This window comes from Zalophus californianus, chromosome 4 (genome assembly GCF_009762305.2).
Source record: "Zalophus californianus isolate mZalCal1 chromosome 4, mZalCal1.pri.v2, whole genome shotgun sequence".
Taxonomy (NCBI): domain Eukaryota; kingdom Metazoa; phylum Chordata; class Mammalia; order Carnivora; family Otariidae; genus Zalophus; species Zalophus californianus.
The window spans coordinates 149,747,457-149,760,132 of NC_045598.1; the positions used below are offsets into that span (position 1 = coordinate 149,747,457).

General features: G+C 34.6%; 2 protein-coding genes across 4 annotated transcripts in view; both read right to left on the reverse strand.

The window, feature by feature from the left end:
* The window catches only part of RAD54B (RAD54 homolog B), an 81,834-nt gene that overhangs the window by 44,034 nt on the left and 25,124 nt on the right, over positions 1 to 12,676 (reverse strand). The window lies entirely within an intron of this gene.
* On the reverse strand, positions 1,700 to 6,614 carry LOC113916899 (fibrinogen silencer binding protein). The gene is made up of 2 exons (XM_027584079.1): positions 6,168 to 6,614; positions 1,700 to 2,392 (listed from the first exon to the last, which is right to left on the reverse strand). The coding sequence occupies exons 1-2, from the start codon at positions 6,539 to 6,541 to the stop codon at positions 1,867 to 1,869; spliced, it is 900 nt and encodes a 299-aa protein (XP_027439880.1). The 5' UTR covers positions 6,542 to 6,614; the 3' UTR covers positions 1,700 to 1,866.

Consider the following 12,676-nt stretch of genomic DNA (forward strand, 5'->3'; position numbering starts at 1 on the left):
TTCGAACATTAGCTTGCATCAGAATCTCTAGAGGGTTTATTAGAACAGATTGCTGGGCTACACCTCCAGAGTTTCTGATTAAAAACAAATGGATTTACATTTTTCACAAATTCTCAAGTGATGCAGATGTTACTGTTCAGCTCTACTCTTGGTAAACCATTACTCCACTCCAAAGGCCACAAACTGGAAGCCCACTGGCTGAATGAGGCCCACTCACATGGGTGTAGTGTTTTTAAAACATTTTGAATTATTTGCAAACATTTTTAAGCTGAAAAGTTTCACATAAAAATGAAGACTTCTGGCTTATTCCGGCATGTAAAAATTCTGCTGGAGCTAAATAGTAGCTACTCATTTAATCCTAGTCCAGGTAACCAAGCCCTAACTGGCCCTCTCTACACCCACTTAAAATCACCCGGCCTACCCCTGTATTTGTGCTTGTACACCCTCATTCACTCCCATTCTCTATGCCTTTTTCCATGTTGCTCACTCTGACCTACACAGTCTTTTCCAATATACTAAAATTCTGAAATTCTACTTACTCCATTCTAAAGCTTGGCTTAAAAATCCTTCCTCAACAAAGCATAGCAAAAATGGAATATATATATTAAAGATTTAACTTAATTTTTTTTTAAGATTTTTTTATTTGACAGAGAGAAAGACAGCCAGAGAGGGAACACAAGCAGGGGGAGTGGGCAGAGGGAGAAGCAGGCTTCCCGCAGAGCAGGGAGCCCAATGTGGGGCTCGATCCCAGGACCCTGGGATCATGACCTGAGCCGAAAGCAGATGCTTAACGACTGAGCCACCCAGGCGCCCCAGATTTAACTTAAATTTAATGTGTGCTTTAAGAATTGAGATTTTATTTCTGCAAATACTAAAACAGTATTTACAAAACTATTATAGAATAAATCATAACTATTTTTTGCTATTTCTATGTAGAATTTTGTTCATTTAAAACTTTACTGTGATTTTTACTGTAAATTAAATCTTTTTTCAGAATAAGACATTAAAAATGAATGAAGACATTAAATCTTATAGCCAAAATATATTAACTGTTCCAAAAGAACATCTTATTTTGCTGGACAAAAAAGGGAAGAAGTTTGGGGGTAACTGATATAAGTCCCCTGGTTTTGCAACCTATGAATCTTTAAAAGCAATTGTAATGAAATAAACACTTCCATAATTTTTTCATAAGGAAGACATTTTAGTGGATTTTTACTTCTATGGAATAGCAGGGGGGGAAACTACAAAGAAACAAAAACTGAGTGCTGGTCCTTGCTCTGCCATAAACAGCTTTGTTACATCAAGTCACTAAGTTCTCCCTGGACCTGTTTCATTACCTCTAAATTGAAGAGATGGAAAAAAGTGATTTCTAAGTATCTTCCATCTCTAAAATCCTATCACTTCTTCAAAAACAGGAGAGCATAATAATCAATGTCATATAGGCAAGCTTCTGTTAATCAGGCTAGTATTGCTTCTAAATTAGACTGACTTAAAAACCTTGAACTACAGCTTTCAAAGCTCTAATTTAAAATGTCGAAGACTCAACTTTGAAAGAATACATATGTTTGTATATCTATTTATGCATGTTCTAATTTAATGATCAAAATAAGAAATCTTTTGTAAGGCCAACAACTAAACCTCTTAGAAAAAAATTGAAGACAAAATATATAACCATGCCAACCAATCAATAAGTTTTAATATATCTCAAAAGAAAATTAAATAACTAGAAAATCATGTCAAAAAAGATTTTTTCACAATTGAGATGAACAACACTTTTAAGAGTATGTATTCTCTTTCAGGATATTCTCAAATGAAAGTAATTTGGCCAAAATTAAAATTATCAAATTGCAAGACTGAAAAAAAAAATTAGAGACTATTATATTCAGGCAGATCATGCCGTAAGCGAACTGCTTTCAGTTTCTCCACTTCAATTTTTGCTCTTAGCAGCTCTTCCTCTAGCTGCTGCCTTCTTTTCAATCCATCCCTCTTCTCCTGAACATACAATCCAAAATTTTTTTGATTTTCTAAAATTATCTGATGCTCCTCTTTCAACATTTGCAGAATCTGAGGATCATACCCTAATTGTGACCTAAAGTGTTCTCCATGCTCATGCCGAAAAAAATCATCTCTCCTTGGGATAGAAGATGGAGACGATGTCATTCTCATATCAACAGAGGAAAGTGACGGCGACAAAGATCTTTCCATAACATGTACTAATTCATGGTCTTCTCTTTGTTCTAAAATATCACTCTGTTGAGAATTTAAAACCAGTGGAGGAGGGGGCTTTATGTCTTCTTCTTGCTTCACCTCTACTGTAATAGCAACTGGATGGTGATCCAACATTACCTGTAGTGAACTCGTACCAGCCTGTGCTTCCTCATCCAAGTTTGCACTACAGCACACAAAAAAGCATTATAAAATGTAAATCAAATGAAGACAAGAGTATATTTATAGCATAATTTCATATTTAGTATACATCAAAGTGTCAGGCTTTAGAGCTACAAAGAAAATTGTGAAACAAAAAAATTAATCCTTGGAATAACCAATTAAAGTGACTACATTTAAAATTTCAAAAATATATACATATAGCTCTCACACATTCTTAACTTTAAAATTGAGTTCTTAAAAGGACAAAAAATCACAAATATTACCCAAGGCCAATGAGGTAAATAAAAAGAAAAGCCTTTGTTTGCTTTCAAAGAGACAGCACATGTTCCTACAAACCTAACGTTCTTAAATGGTATAGAGGGCCATTTACTGTACTTGGGCCTTGCTATCCCCACACCTTAGCCCTAAATCCCCTGCTTCTGCTCTCCTGGACTGATTAAAAATCTAAAAATCACCAAGGTCCATGACTCCTAGGATAGTGGAAAGTTATCTATGGGAGGTATTGATTTCTACATCTGTCCAAGAAAAGAAAAAGAAAAGTCCAAGTTTTTGTATGGCTTTGGGTATGCCCAATAATCAGGGTATTATCTTAACAATACAATTTCAGATACCATGGTGTTTATCCTTTACCTATCCTAAATTACTTGATTCCATAGCCCTTTCAGTCTTTCAACCATCAATCAGGTAAAGTTCACAGGGAAAGGGCTCAAATCCACCATTGTATCTCCAGCACCTAGCATAATACTGTACTTGGAACCTAGTAGGTGCTCATCCCATGTTGAATGACTGAAAAAGTGTTTTTTTTAATGAAGTATTTTTAACTGGTTTATATACTATATATTGAAAGTCTGTTAAATTTACATGTAATTTCCATAAAATATACACTTCTATGAGAGAAAACTAGTTTCAGCATAATTTAAACTTTGACATAACATTATTGGTTATGACATAAACACAATGTATCTTAAAATTCTACTTTTTTAAAAAACCAATTTTATGAATAACATGAAGCTACTAATTAAGAATATATAATCTTGTTTCTTGAGGGTTTTTTAAAATTTATGCTTCTGCCTAACTTAAAAATAAGTTATAGAGGGGAAAGAGATTACTGAAACAGTAATGAAAAAATGCTATACTTAACATTAAAGAATATTTTACAAATGATAAATAAGTAACACAGTTAAAAATACATTCATCCTACACAGATGATTAAAATGCTGGAACAAGTTCAAGCAGAACATAAGGAAAAAAATTAAAGCTCCCCGTATATCACTTACTATTGGCATTAAATTGCCAGAAATATCAGATATTTAAGAGATACAAATAAGATAATAAGATATAGTATGTTATGAAAAATCTATTTGTAGATTACATAAATTCCTTAATTTTCATTCTTTTTGTTATCTTATGCTTTTCAAAAGAAAAACAAAACAATATCGATACAATATCAATGTAATTCAAAGTAGTAAGGCTTCCCTTTATTAACATCCCTAGATGTTTTCCTAGAAAGGAAAAAGGTTAAAACTACAAATGAAAATGAAAGTTTTAAAAATCCACATAATTACTATCCAAATTAGTATGTATAATGGAGTATAAGACTCACTATTAGACATAGACATTATACTCTCATGTAAATTTTAAAATGCCTTTTATCTGAAATATCCCATTCCATTTTTGTTGAAACATTACAAGTAGGCATAACAAAGTAAAAAAAAAAAAAGAATGTTTTAGAGAAGGTCAGAAAAAAGGATAAATGGAAGGACTTCTAAAATTTATGAATTTTGAAGATCAAATAGACTGCAAAAACACAAAATATAATCTCATACTAGAGAGAGGTAAAAATGAAGAAATATATCAATACACTATAGAGGTAGCCTTACAAAATAGGTATATATCTTTAAATATATTAAATATAAGCAGTAATATTTTACTTAGTAAAAATGGAGTTTAGTGAGATTAACAGGCATATTTATATAGCATAATTAAGATTATAGATTATAAACTTCTGAGAATTAAGATTCAAGATGATGTCACTCAAGTAAGTAATAAGCACATTAAATATGTAAATAAATGAAAATGCTAATACAGAGAAAATGGCAATGTGGACACTAACACAAATAAGCACTTAAATGGCTTATTTCTAACATTCTTCCCTTTAAAGTAGGAAAAGCTGTTCTTGCTTAAACAGTAGGTTTTGTAATGTATAAATTAAATAACTCATTTTATCAGAGCAATGTTGTTATCCCAAAAGACTGATTGTGAATATGGTTACAGTCAAAATGTAAATAGATACTTGTGTATTATTTCTTCTACTATACTCAATGTATTTTTAAGATATACAACTAATTAAAACTACAGGTTCTATGTATAGTCTTCAAATTATAAAAACCTAGACTTAATACCCAAAAGGTAGTTTTATACCTGTAATGCAAAAACCAGTTTTCTCTATGGTTTGGGGGGACAAATTTTTAACGAGTAGTACCCTATAAAAGTCCTACTGTGGAGTTCTTTGGATACCCAGCAAATTAAGATTAATCATTTCTCATCACAGAGAACATTTTAAGCACTAATGAATTAATACACTGCATCCAAGTTCCAGATTCCCACTGGTGATTTTTTTTTACTATGTTATCTACTAGAAGTAAGTAGTATATGGTAAGAAGCTGGTCTCAAAAAAATTGCCCTAGTAAATTATAAAAATAAGTAAGTTTGGCTTATAATAAGTTTTTCACCCATTTCTCTCCTAACTTCAAAAGGACTTCATAGGTGATCAATAATTTTCTTATATAATGACTTTTCCACCAAGAAGAAAGCATTGTAAATCTTTGTTTGAAATGTTCCTCAACTAACAAGTTTACAACTTGTTTAAATAACCCTAAATGGTTCAGAAAAAGAATGCAGCTGCCATTTTTATCTTTTGCCAGGGGTTAAAATTTGAATTAGAAGTTTTGAAGATTCCCATGCAAGTAGCTATGTAGAGCATAAATTTAACCAAAATAACTTTCTATCCCTATAAGAACTTAGTTGCTTATTCATATATTAAAAGTCATAGTTTCATATCTTTGCAAAATAGTATGGGAGTGCTTACCCCTTTCCTCTTTGACTCAAGATCAAAGTGAAACTAGACCATTAATGAATAAAAAAAAACATTTTATTAAGTAATCTGAATCCCTAATTAGGAATTAAATTCCTTTCCTTGTATTTATCTTTTTTATTTTGAATATGTTAGAAAATAATTTAAACTGTCTTAATATATACAATCATGCCATTAATAAATTTACTAAATTATTTATTTTAGGTTTTTAGCTCAATTAATATTCACTAAAGTGTAGACAGTAACAATTCATTAAAAAACAAGGGTTCCATTTCTCCTGAAACTGCTAACTTTACATAAAATTGAAAATTCCAATGAAATATAATCTTAAATAAGAAAAAGATATCTCTCAGAAGTTAATTAGCAATTTAAATTTAAAGCTTAAAAAGTTTATTATGAGATTATGTTACAAATTTCATCCCATTTATTCCTCCCTAACCTTTACTTTTAAAAACTACAGAGAGAGGGAAGGGGGAAGGGAAGACAATAAAAAGTGGCTTAAATCAAATGCAGCAAAAAAATTCCTTATAGCTTCACATTTCTTTTTTAAGAAAGCAAAACAAAGACACTATTCATTGCTCCCGTAGTGGGGATGCTTACTATGCATATCTCTATCACAACTAAGCCAGAGCCCAATAGATAGGAGGCGCCATAATTTTCCACAAGAAAATAAAATAAAGCTTACCTTTGTATGTGGTTCCTGTCTCTTACCAGGCAAAAACTGGAAATCTGGGGAATCATCTCCATAACTTTCTTGGTTGGCTCAGAAATATTGCCTTTAAAATCTGATTGGGTCTCTTTTTGCTGCAATAGCTCCTGTTTGGCATATTCTTTGAGCCTTTTGTAAAGGGTGCGTAGGCCCTGGGCTGTTCGAGGAGGGCGATCTACTCCAATTGCATTATAGTTTACTGCTATGATATCCCAACATCTATTCTTTTCCACTATTACTGAATGTTTATTAGTGTGTTCTTCGAGAATTTTAACATATGGCTTCACAAGCTTTAGCAAATCAAGCTTTTCAGATAAGGTAAAATTGGAAGATCTAGCCTTTCCTACCATTGTTCTTTTCAAATTAAGTAGGCAGTTTCTGAAACCACCATGCAGCAGCCTTCAGCTCTGCTCAGCTCTTTTCACAAACAGAAAAAGATCAGGCTTAACTAGGCTAGCCTCATTTAGGCCCACGCCTACAGGGGAGGGTTTATTAAAATTCCTCCAGCTTAAGCTGACGCAGGTTCAGGAAATCTGCTTAAGCCAAGCCTGACCTACATAAAGCTTCTCACTGAAGAAGACAGGAAGGCACAAGCAAAACACACTTGTGTATAAAGAGAACAGCTCGAGATAGGCTTTAATACACAAAGGTCTAGAGATAAACATGGAACACAGCTAAAAATTCGCTAATTTAGTGAGAATATCGAATTTCCACACATGTATGCCTAGCTGATAGACTGAAACTGCATTGCAGTATCACTTTAATAACAACAAAAGAGGAACTGTTTTGTACTATTTGTTTACAAATCCAGTAGACAGGAAAATGAAAAACTAAAGATATGAGTGATGAATGTAACGATTCCTAACAGAGCCCCTAATCACTGTTTTCTGAGCTGCTGTTCTCCCTTACCAAATCTGCATAATGCTGGTCCTGCTGTCAATCAGCAACTGCATATCCTCTAGCTAGTTAGGTTACACCCACCCAGACTCAGACTTCACAGTAAAGCTAAGCTTCTCCTTCATTTTACAGTCTACAGTAGCCACATTTTTTTCAGTTACTTAGGCAAAACTTTTTGTTCCGAAAATCAGATAAAAATTATGTTTTTAAAGGAAGCGATTATTCTAGCTATAATGTATGTGAATATGCTAGCCTGCTTTATCATGTGTAAAAAACACCATTCACAGTGAGAACAGAATAATCATGGCTTAAGACTGCACACAACAAAATGGCATTTGCTTTTATTAAATTGTAGGATTTTTATTTTGCTATATTCATACAATTTGGACTATTTAAAAACGAGACACCAGACTCAAAATGGAGTCACTTATGCTAAGCCCCACGTCACCTGAGAATTATAGTTTTGGTTCTCCCAAAAACGGAATCTTAAGCCAGTCAATCAAGAGCTATGTGATCAGCACGAGTGAGGTAATCTGCCCAAAAGACTCCTTCCATCTCCTAAAGGAAAGTGAACACAACCAATCTACTTTTTGCCAGGATAATTTCCTTGTTCTCACTCACTTCTGCCTATGAAAGTCATTCATTTTGTACAGCTCCTTAGAGCTCCTTTCTACCTGTTAAATGGGATGCTGCCCAATTCCTAAATCACTGAATAAAGCCAATAAGATCACAATTTACTCAGATGAATTTTGTTTTTTAACAAAACTTAACAGCTAGTCTAGCTATTTGCAACGCCACCAGTTTGCAAACTTAGAATGTATTTTCTAATCCCTGTCTGAAAACATAATAAATGTATGCATAAGTGTATGTAACAATGTAACATAAACAACGTAAAAAAAAAGCCTACTTTCTTCTCATATACAAGTGTAGGTAGGGCAGGCCACCACAAAAATGGGCCACTTTGGCACGAAGATTACTTTGAGTTCAAAGCAATCAAAATCCAGCAGATTCAGGAAAATTCGCTCTTAACCTCCGCTCTCAACTGCCTAAATTTTACATTGGAAAGGAGCCTGTAGCAGGAAAAAAACTAATAGCGATTGCTCCTTAAGAAACATATCTACTGTATCTCTGTAACAGGGCAATCTTTGTTTTCTGTACATATACCCTCACCTTCCTGCTAAAGGTCTTCCTCCCCTTTGTATCCCAATACCCCTAAACCCCCTCCTTAGCTCAGGATGTCATATAAGCCTCAAGTTCCCTGTCTTTAGAATCTCATGTCTGTGTGGATTTCCCATATGTACAAAACTAAATTTGATTTTCTCCTGTTAATCTGTCCCATGTCAATTTAATTCTTAGTCCAGCTAAAAATACCTTGAAGGGCAAGGATATTTCTTCCTCCCTAACATAGTCTTTAAGCAGTTTTATTGCTCAGTAAATTGCAGAAAATAAAAATGCCAATGATGGAGATACAAACTGAAAACTGACCCACCCCAACAACCTGACCAAAGTTACTCAAAGGAAAGCAAGAACAAAGGATATTATACCGTCTTAGACAATACTTTGTTATTTTTGGAATAAATAACTAGTATTGTATTAAAAATGAAATACTAGGGGCACGTGGGTGGCTCAGGCATTAAGCGTCTACCTTCGGCTCAGGTCATGATCCCAGGGTCCTGGGATCAAGCCCTGCATCGGGCTCAATGCTCCGCGGGAAGCCTGCTTCTCCCTCTCCCACTCCCCCTGCTTGTGTTCCTGCTCTCTCTATCTCTCTCTCTGTCAAACAAATAAAATCTTTTTAAAAAATGAACTACTAATAAAAATATGAAAAACCATTAAATCTCACTAATTATCAAAAAGTGTATACTAAAAATGATTTTCATCCACAAAGATTGGCAAAATTCTTAAAGACTGAAAATGTCAAGTGGATGAAGGTGCAGGGCAAAGAGTTCTCTTTGGGAGTGTAAAACAGCATTTTGGTTTGCAGTCTGAGAGTATTAATATTTTATGTGTAAAACCTTCTAAAACTGCAGTAATTTTACTTCTCAGAATCTAAATTAAAAAAAATATTTTTTAAAAAAGGAAGAATAAAGCATTCTATGAAGTTGCATAGTATTGAAAGCAATCTAAGAGCACATCAGGTGGGGACAATAAAAATCACTAGAATATGCCCATACTATGGGTCTACTCTAGGCAGCACTAAAATAATAGAGGTAGATTTCTATGTATTGACAGAACAAGCTCCAAAACATATGGCAGATGAAATAAGCAAGTAAAAGAAAAATACATACAAATGTAATTCCATTATGTTTACCAGAAACACCCAAAGCTAAATATTTCTGTAGGTACAGAAAAAATATACATAGATACAAAATGTAGGTAGGTACATACATATGTATGAAAATGCACTACCAAGGGGCACCTGGGTGGCTCAGTCGTTAAGCACCTGCCTTCAGCTCAGATCATGATCCCAGGGTCCTGGTACAGAGCCCCACATCAGGCTCCCTGCTCCGCGGGAAGCCTGTTCTCCCTCTCCCAACCCCTCTGCTTGTGTTCCCTCTCTTGCTGTGTCTCTCTCTGTCAAATAAATAAAATCTTAAAAAAAAAAAACAAAGAAAATGCACTACCAAAACATCTAGAACTCCATTATCCTAATACAGTAGTGTTAAGAAAAGAAAACAACAGGCCCTAAACAGCGTCACTTAGACCAAGTTCCCAAACTGGGGCTTAATACCCAAACTAATTGCAGTTTCAACTTCCCCCAAAAATGTGGCCTTAACTGGTCAGTCAGGAAATTTTTCTTTCCACCAGCGCCAGGGAGTCTGTCATCTGGATCCTCTCTCTCCCGGGTCCTCTCTCCCAAAAGAAATATGAGGTACTCTGCATAAGACCCGGTCCCCTAGAACTAGAAAACAGCCTTGTCAATCCTTATCTTTTGCTAATAACTTTCTTGCCCCACCCTCCTATAAAAACCTTCCATTTTATACAACGCTTGGGAGTGCCTCTCTCAACTTGCTACAAGAGGTGGTGCCCAATCCATGAATTCTTTAATAAAACCAATTAGGGTGCCTGGGTGGCTCAGTTAGTTAAGCAACTGCCTTCGGCTGAGGTCATGATCCTGGAGTCCTGGAATCAAATCCCACATCGGGCTCCCTGCTCAGTAGGGAGTCTGCTTCTCCCTCTGACCCTCCTCCCTCTCATGCTCTCTGTCTCTCATTCTCTCTCTCGCAAATAAATAAAATCTTAAAAAAAAAAAATTAAACCATTTAGATCTTCAAACTTACTTGGCCAAATTTTGTTCTTTAGCAGAATCCATGAGCCATGTATGGCTATTGAGCATTTTATGTGTGGTTAATGGAACTGAGGAGCTAAATTTTAAATTTTATTGAATTTACAATTAAGCAAATAATAACTGCCTATAGAATATGACATAACACACCAAACATCAACTGATTCAATGATTCAATATTTTTTAAAATACAAGTACTTTTCTTCAGATGCAAATGAGTTGTACAATATAAGAGATAAACTTCCCCATGAATATTTGGGTCACATTTTATTTCAAAGGATTTCCAAATTTACAAAGAAATGCTATCAATTCATGGCCAAATATTCATGGCATAGATATTTTTTGTTACCTTCTACATCTGTTGAAAAATTTTAGTGAGACACAGAAAAAAAAATTCTACAGAATATAATTAGGTTAAAAAGTCTGATTTATTGAAATTTTAAAACAAAAAACGAATATTTTGGGGCGTCTGCCTGGCTCAGTCAATAGAACATGCGACTCTTGATCTTGGGGTTGCAAGCTCAAGCCACAAGTTGGGTACGTTTAGTTTAAAAAATAAATAGGGGTGCCTGGGTAGCTCAGCTGGTTAAACGAATGACCTTGATCTCAGCTGAGGTCCTGATCTCAGGGTCATGAGTTCATTCAAGCCCCATGCTGGGCTCCACACCCAGTACTTTTTAAAATAATTAATTAATTAATTAATTAAAATGTGGATTTATGCAATTTAGTTTTTTGTTTTTGTTTTTTTGGTTTTTTTTTAAAGAAACGAGGGGCACCTAGGTGGCTCAGTCAGTTAAGCGTCTGCCTTTGGCTTAGGTCATGATCCTGGGGTCCTGGTATCGAGCCCCATGTCGGGCTCCCGGCTTTGGCAGGGAGCCTGCTTCTCCCTCTCCTCCCCACTCATGCTCTCTCTCGCTATCTCTAATAAATAAATAAAATCTAAAAAAAAAAAAAGAAAGAAAGAAACTAATGTTTCACTTAATACTTTGTTCCACATACATTATGAAAATATTTTACTCAACTTTTGGAAGTAGACTCTATGAAAGCTATCTTGAATATCATTGTCAAAGCCATATGGAATATGTATGCAAATGCTATGATCACTGCCAGTTTACTGAACTGGTAAGAAATAGAACACAGGGGCGCCTGGGTGGCTCAGTCAGTAAGCATCTGCCGTCGGCTCATGTCGAATGGGTCCTGGGATTGAGCCCCACATCGGGCTCCCTGCTCAGTGGGAAGCCAGCTTCTCCCTCTCCCACTCCCCCTACTTGTGCTCCTGCTCTCGCTCTCTGTCAAGTAAATAAATAAAATCTTTTTAAAAAAAGAAAGAAATAGAACACAATTCATTTAATGATGTGTTTTTTGTTTTTCACCAGCGCTCACTAGTTAAGTCATGGAAAGTTTTATAAAGAATTATTGTACTGTTAACTCCAATATTTTTTTGAAAGAAAAGGAATGCTTGCCAAACATTCAATAATCAAAGACAAAAAAATGGTAATATAATTTACATTTTCTAATCAATATCACACTGTCATATGAATGAGCTAAATTTGAAGCTTTGAAGAAAAGTATATTTGTAACCTGATTAGATAGATAAGAGAATATACATTTAAAGTGAAAATTTTCACGATGCAAATCAGTAAGTGACCGTATACATTTTCTAACTTGAATCAATAAAAAATTTTAATTGTAATTAAGAGTGATATTCAAATTGCATGCAAAAGCTACAAGAAAATTTTGAAAAATACTTTGTTGATATTCATAAATTTAGAGCTGCTTTTTAATCTATACAATGATCATTTGACTTCAATGTTAATAATACAGATTTGACATAGTACATTTACTTAACTTGGATAGACATACTTTTGAAACACATATGGTTTGCTTCCAAGTCAAACTGATTGTTCTAAAACAGATGAACTAGTTTTGTAGATGAAGATACGAATATAAACAAAATTTTTAAAACTCCAGATAATGAATAACTTTGAGCTACGTTTAGGACTTGGGTATACAGGGGCACCTGGGTGGCTCAGTTGGTTAAGTGACTGCCTTCAGCTCAGGTCATGATCCTGGAGTCCCAAGATCGAGTCCTGCGTTGGGCTTCCTGCTCAGCAGGGAGTCTGCTTCTCCCTCTCTCATGCTCTCTCTCTTTCTCTCTCTCTCTCTCTCTCTCAAATAAAATAAAATCTTTAAAAAAAAAATGAAGAACTTGGGTATACAAATCTATTTTTTCAATTGTATTATCAAATCTAAATACTGGTCAGGAATTCACAGAAAATTCAACATTCAAACTGAGATGTAA

What these genes read in the sequence shown, in the direction of transcription:
- LOC113916899 (XM_027584079.1), bottom strand. Translation starts at nt 6,541, where the DNA reads ATGGTAGGAAAGGCTAGATCTTCCAATTTTACCTTATCTGAAAAGCTT. An exon ending in GACAGGAACCACATACAAAG is followed by an intron (nt 2,393 to 6,167) that starts GTAAGCTTTATT and finishes TGTGTGCTGTAG; the next exon opens with TGCAAACTTGGATGAGGAAG.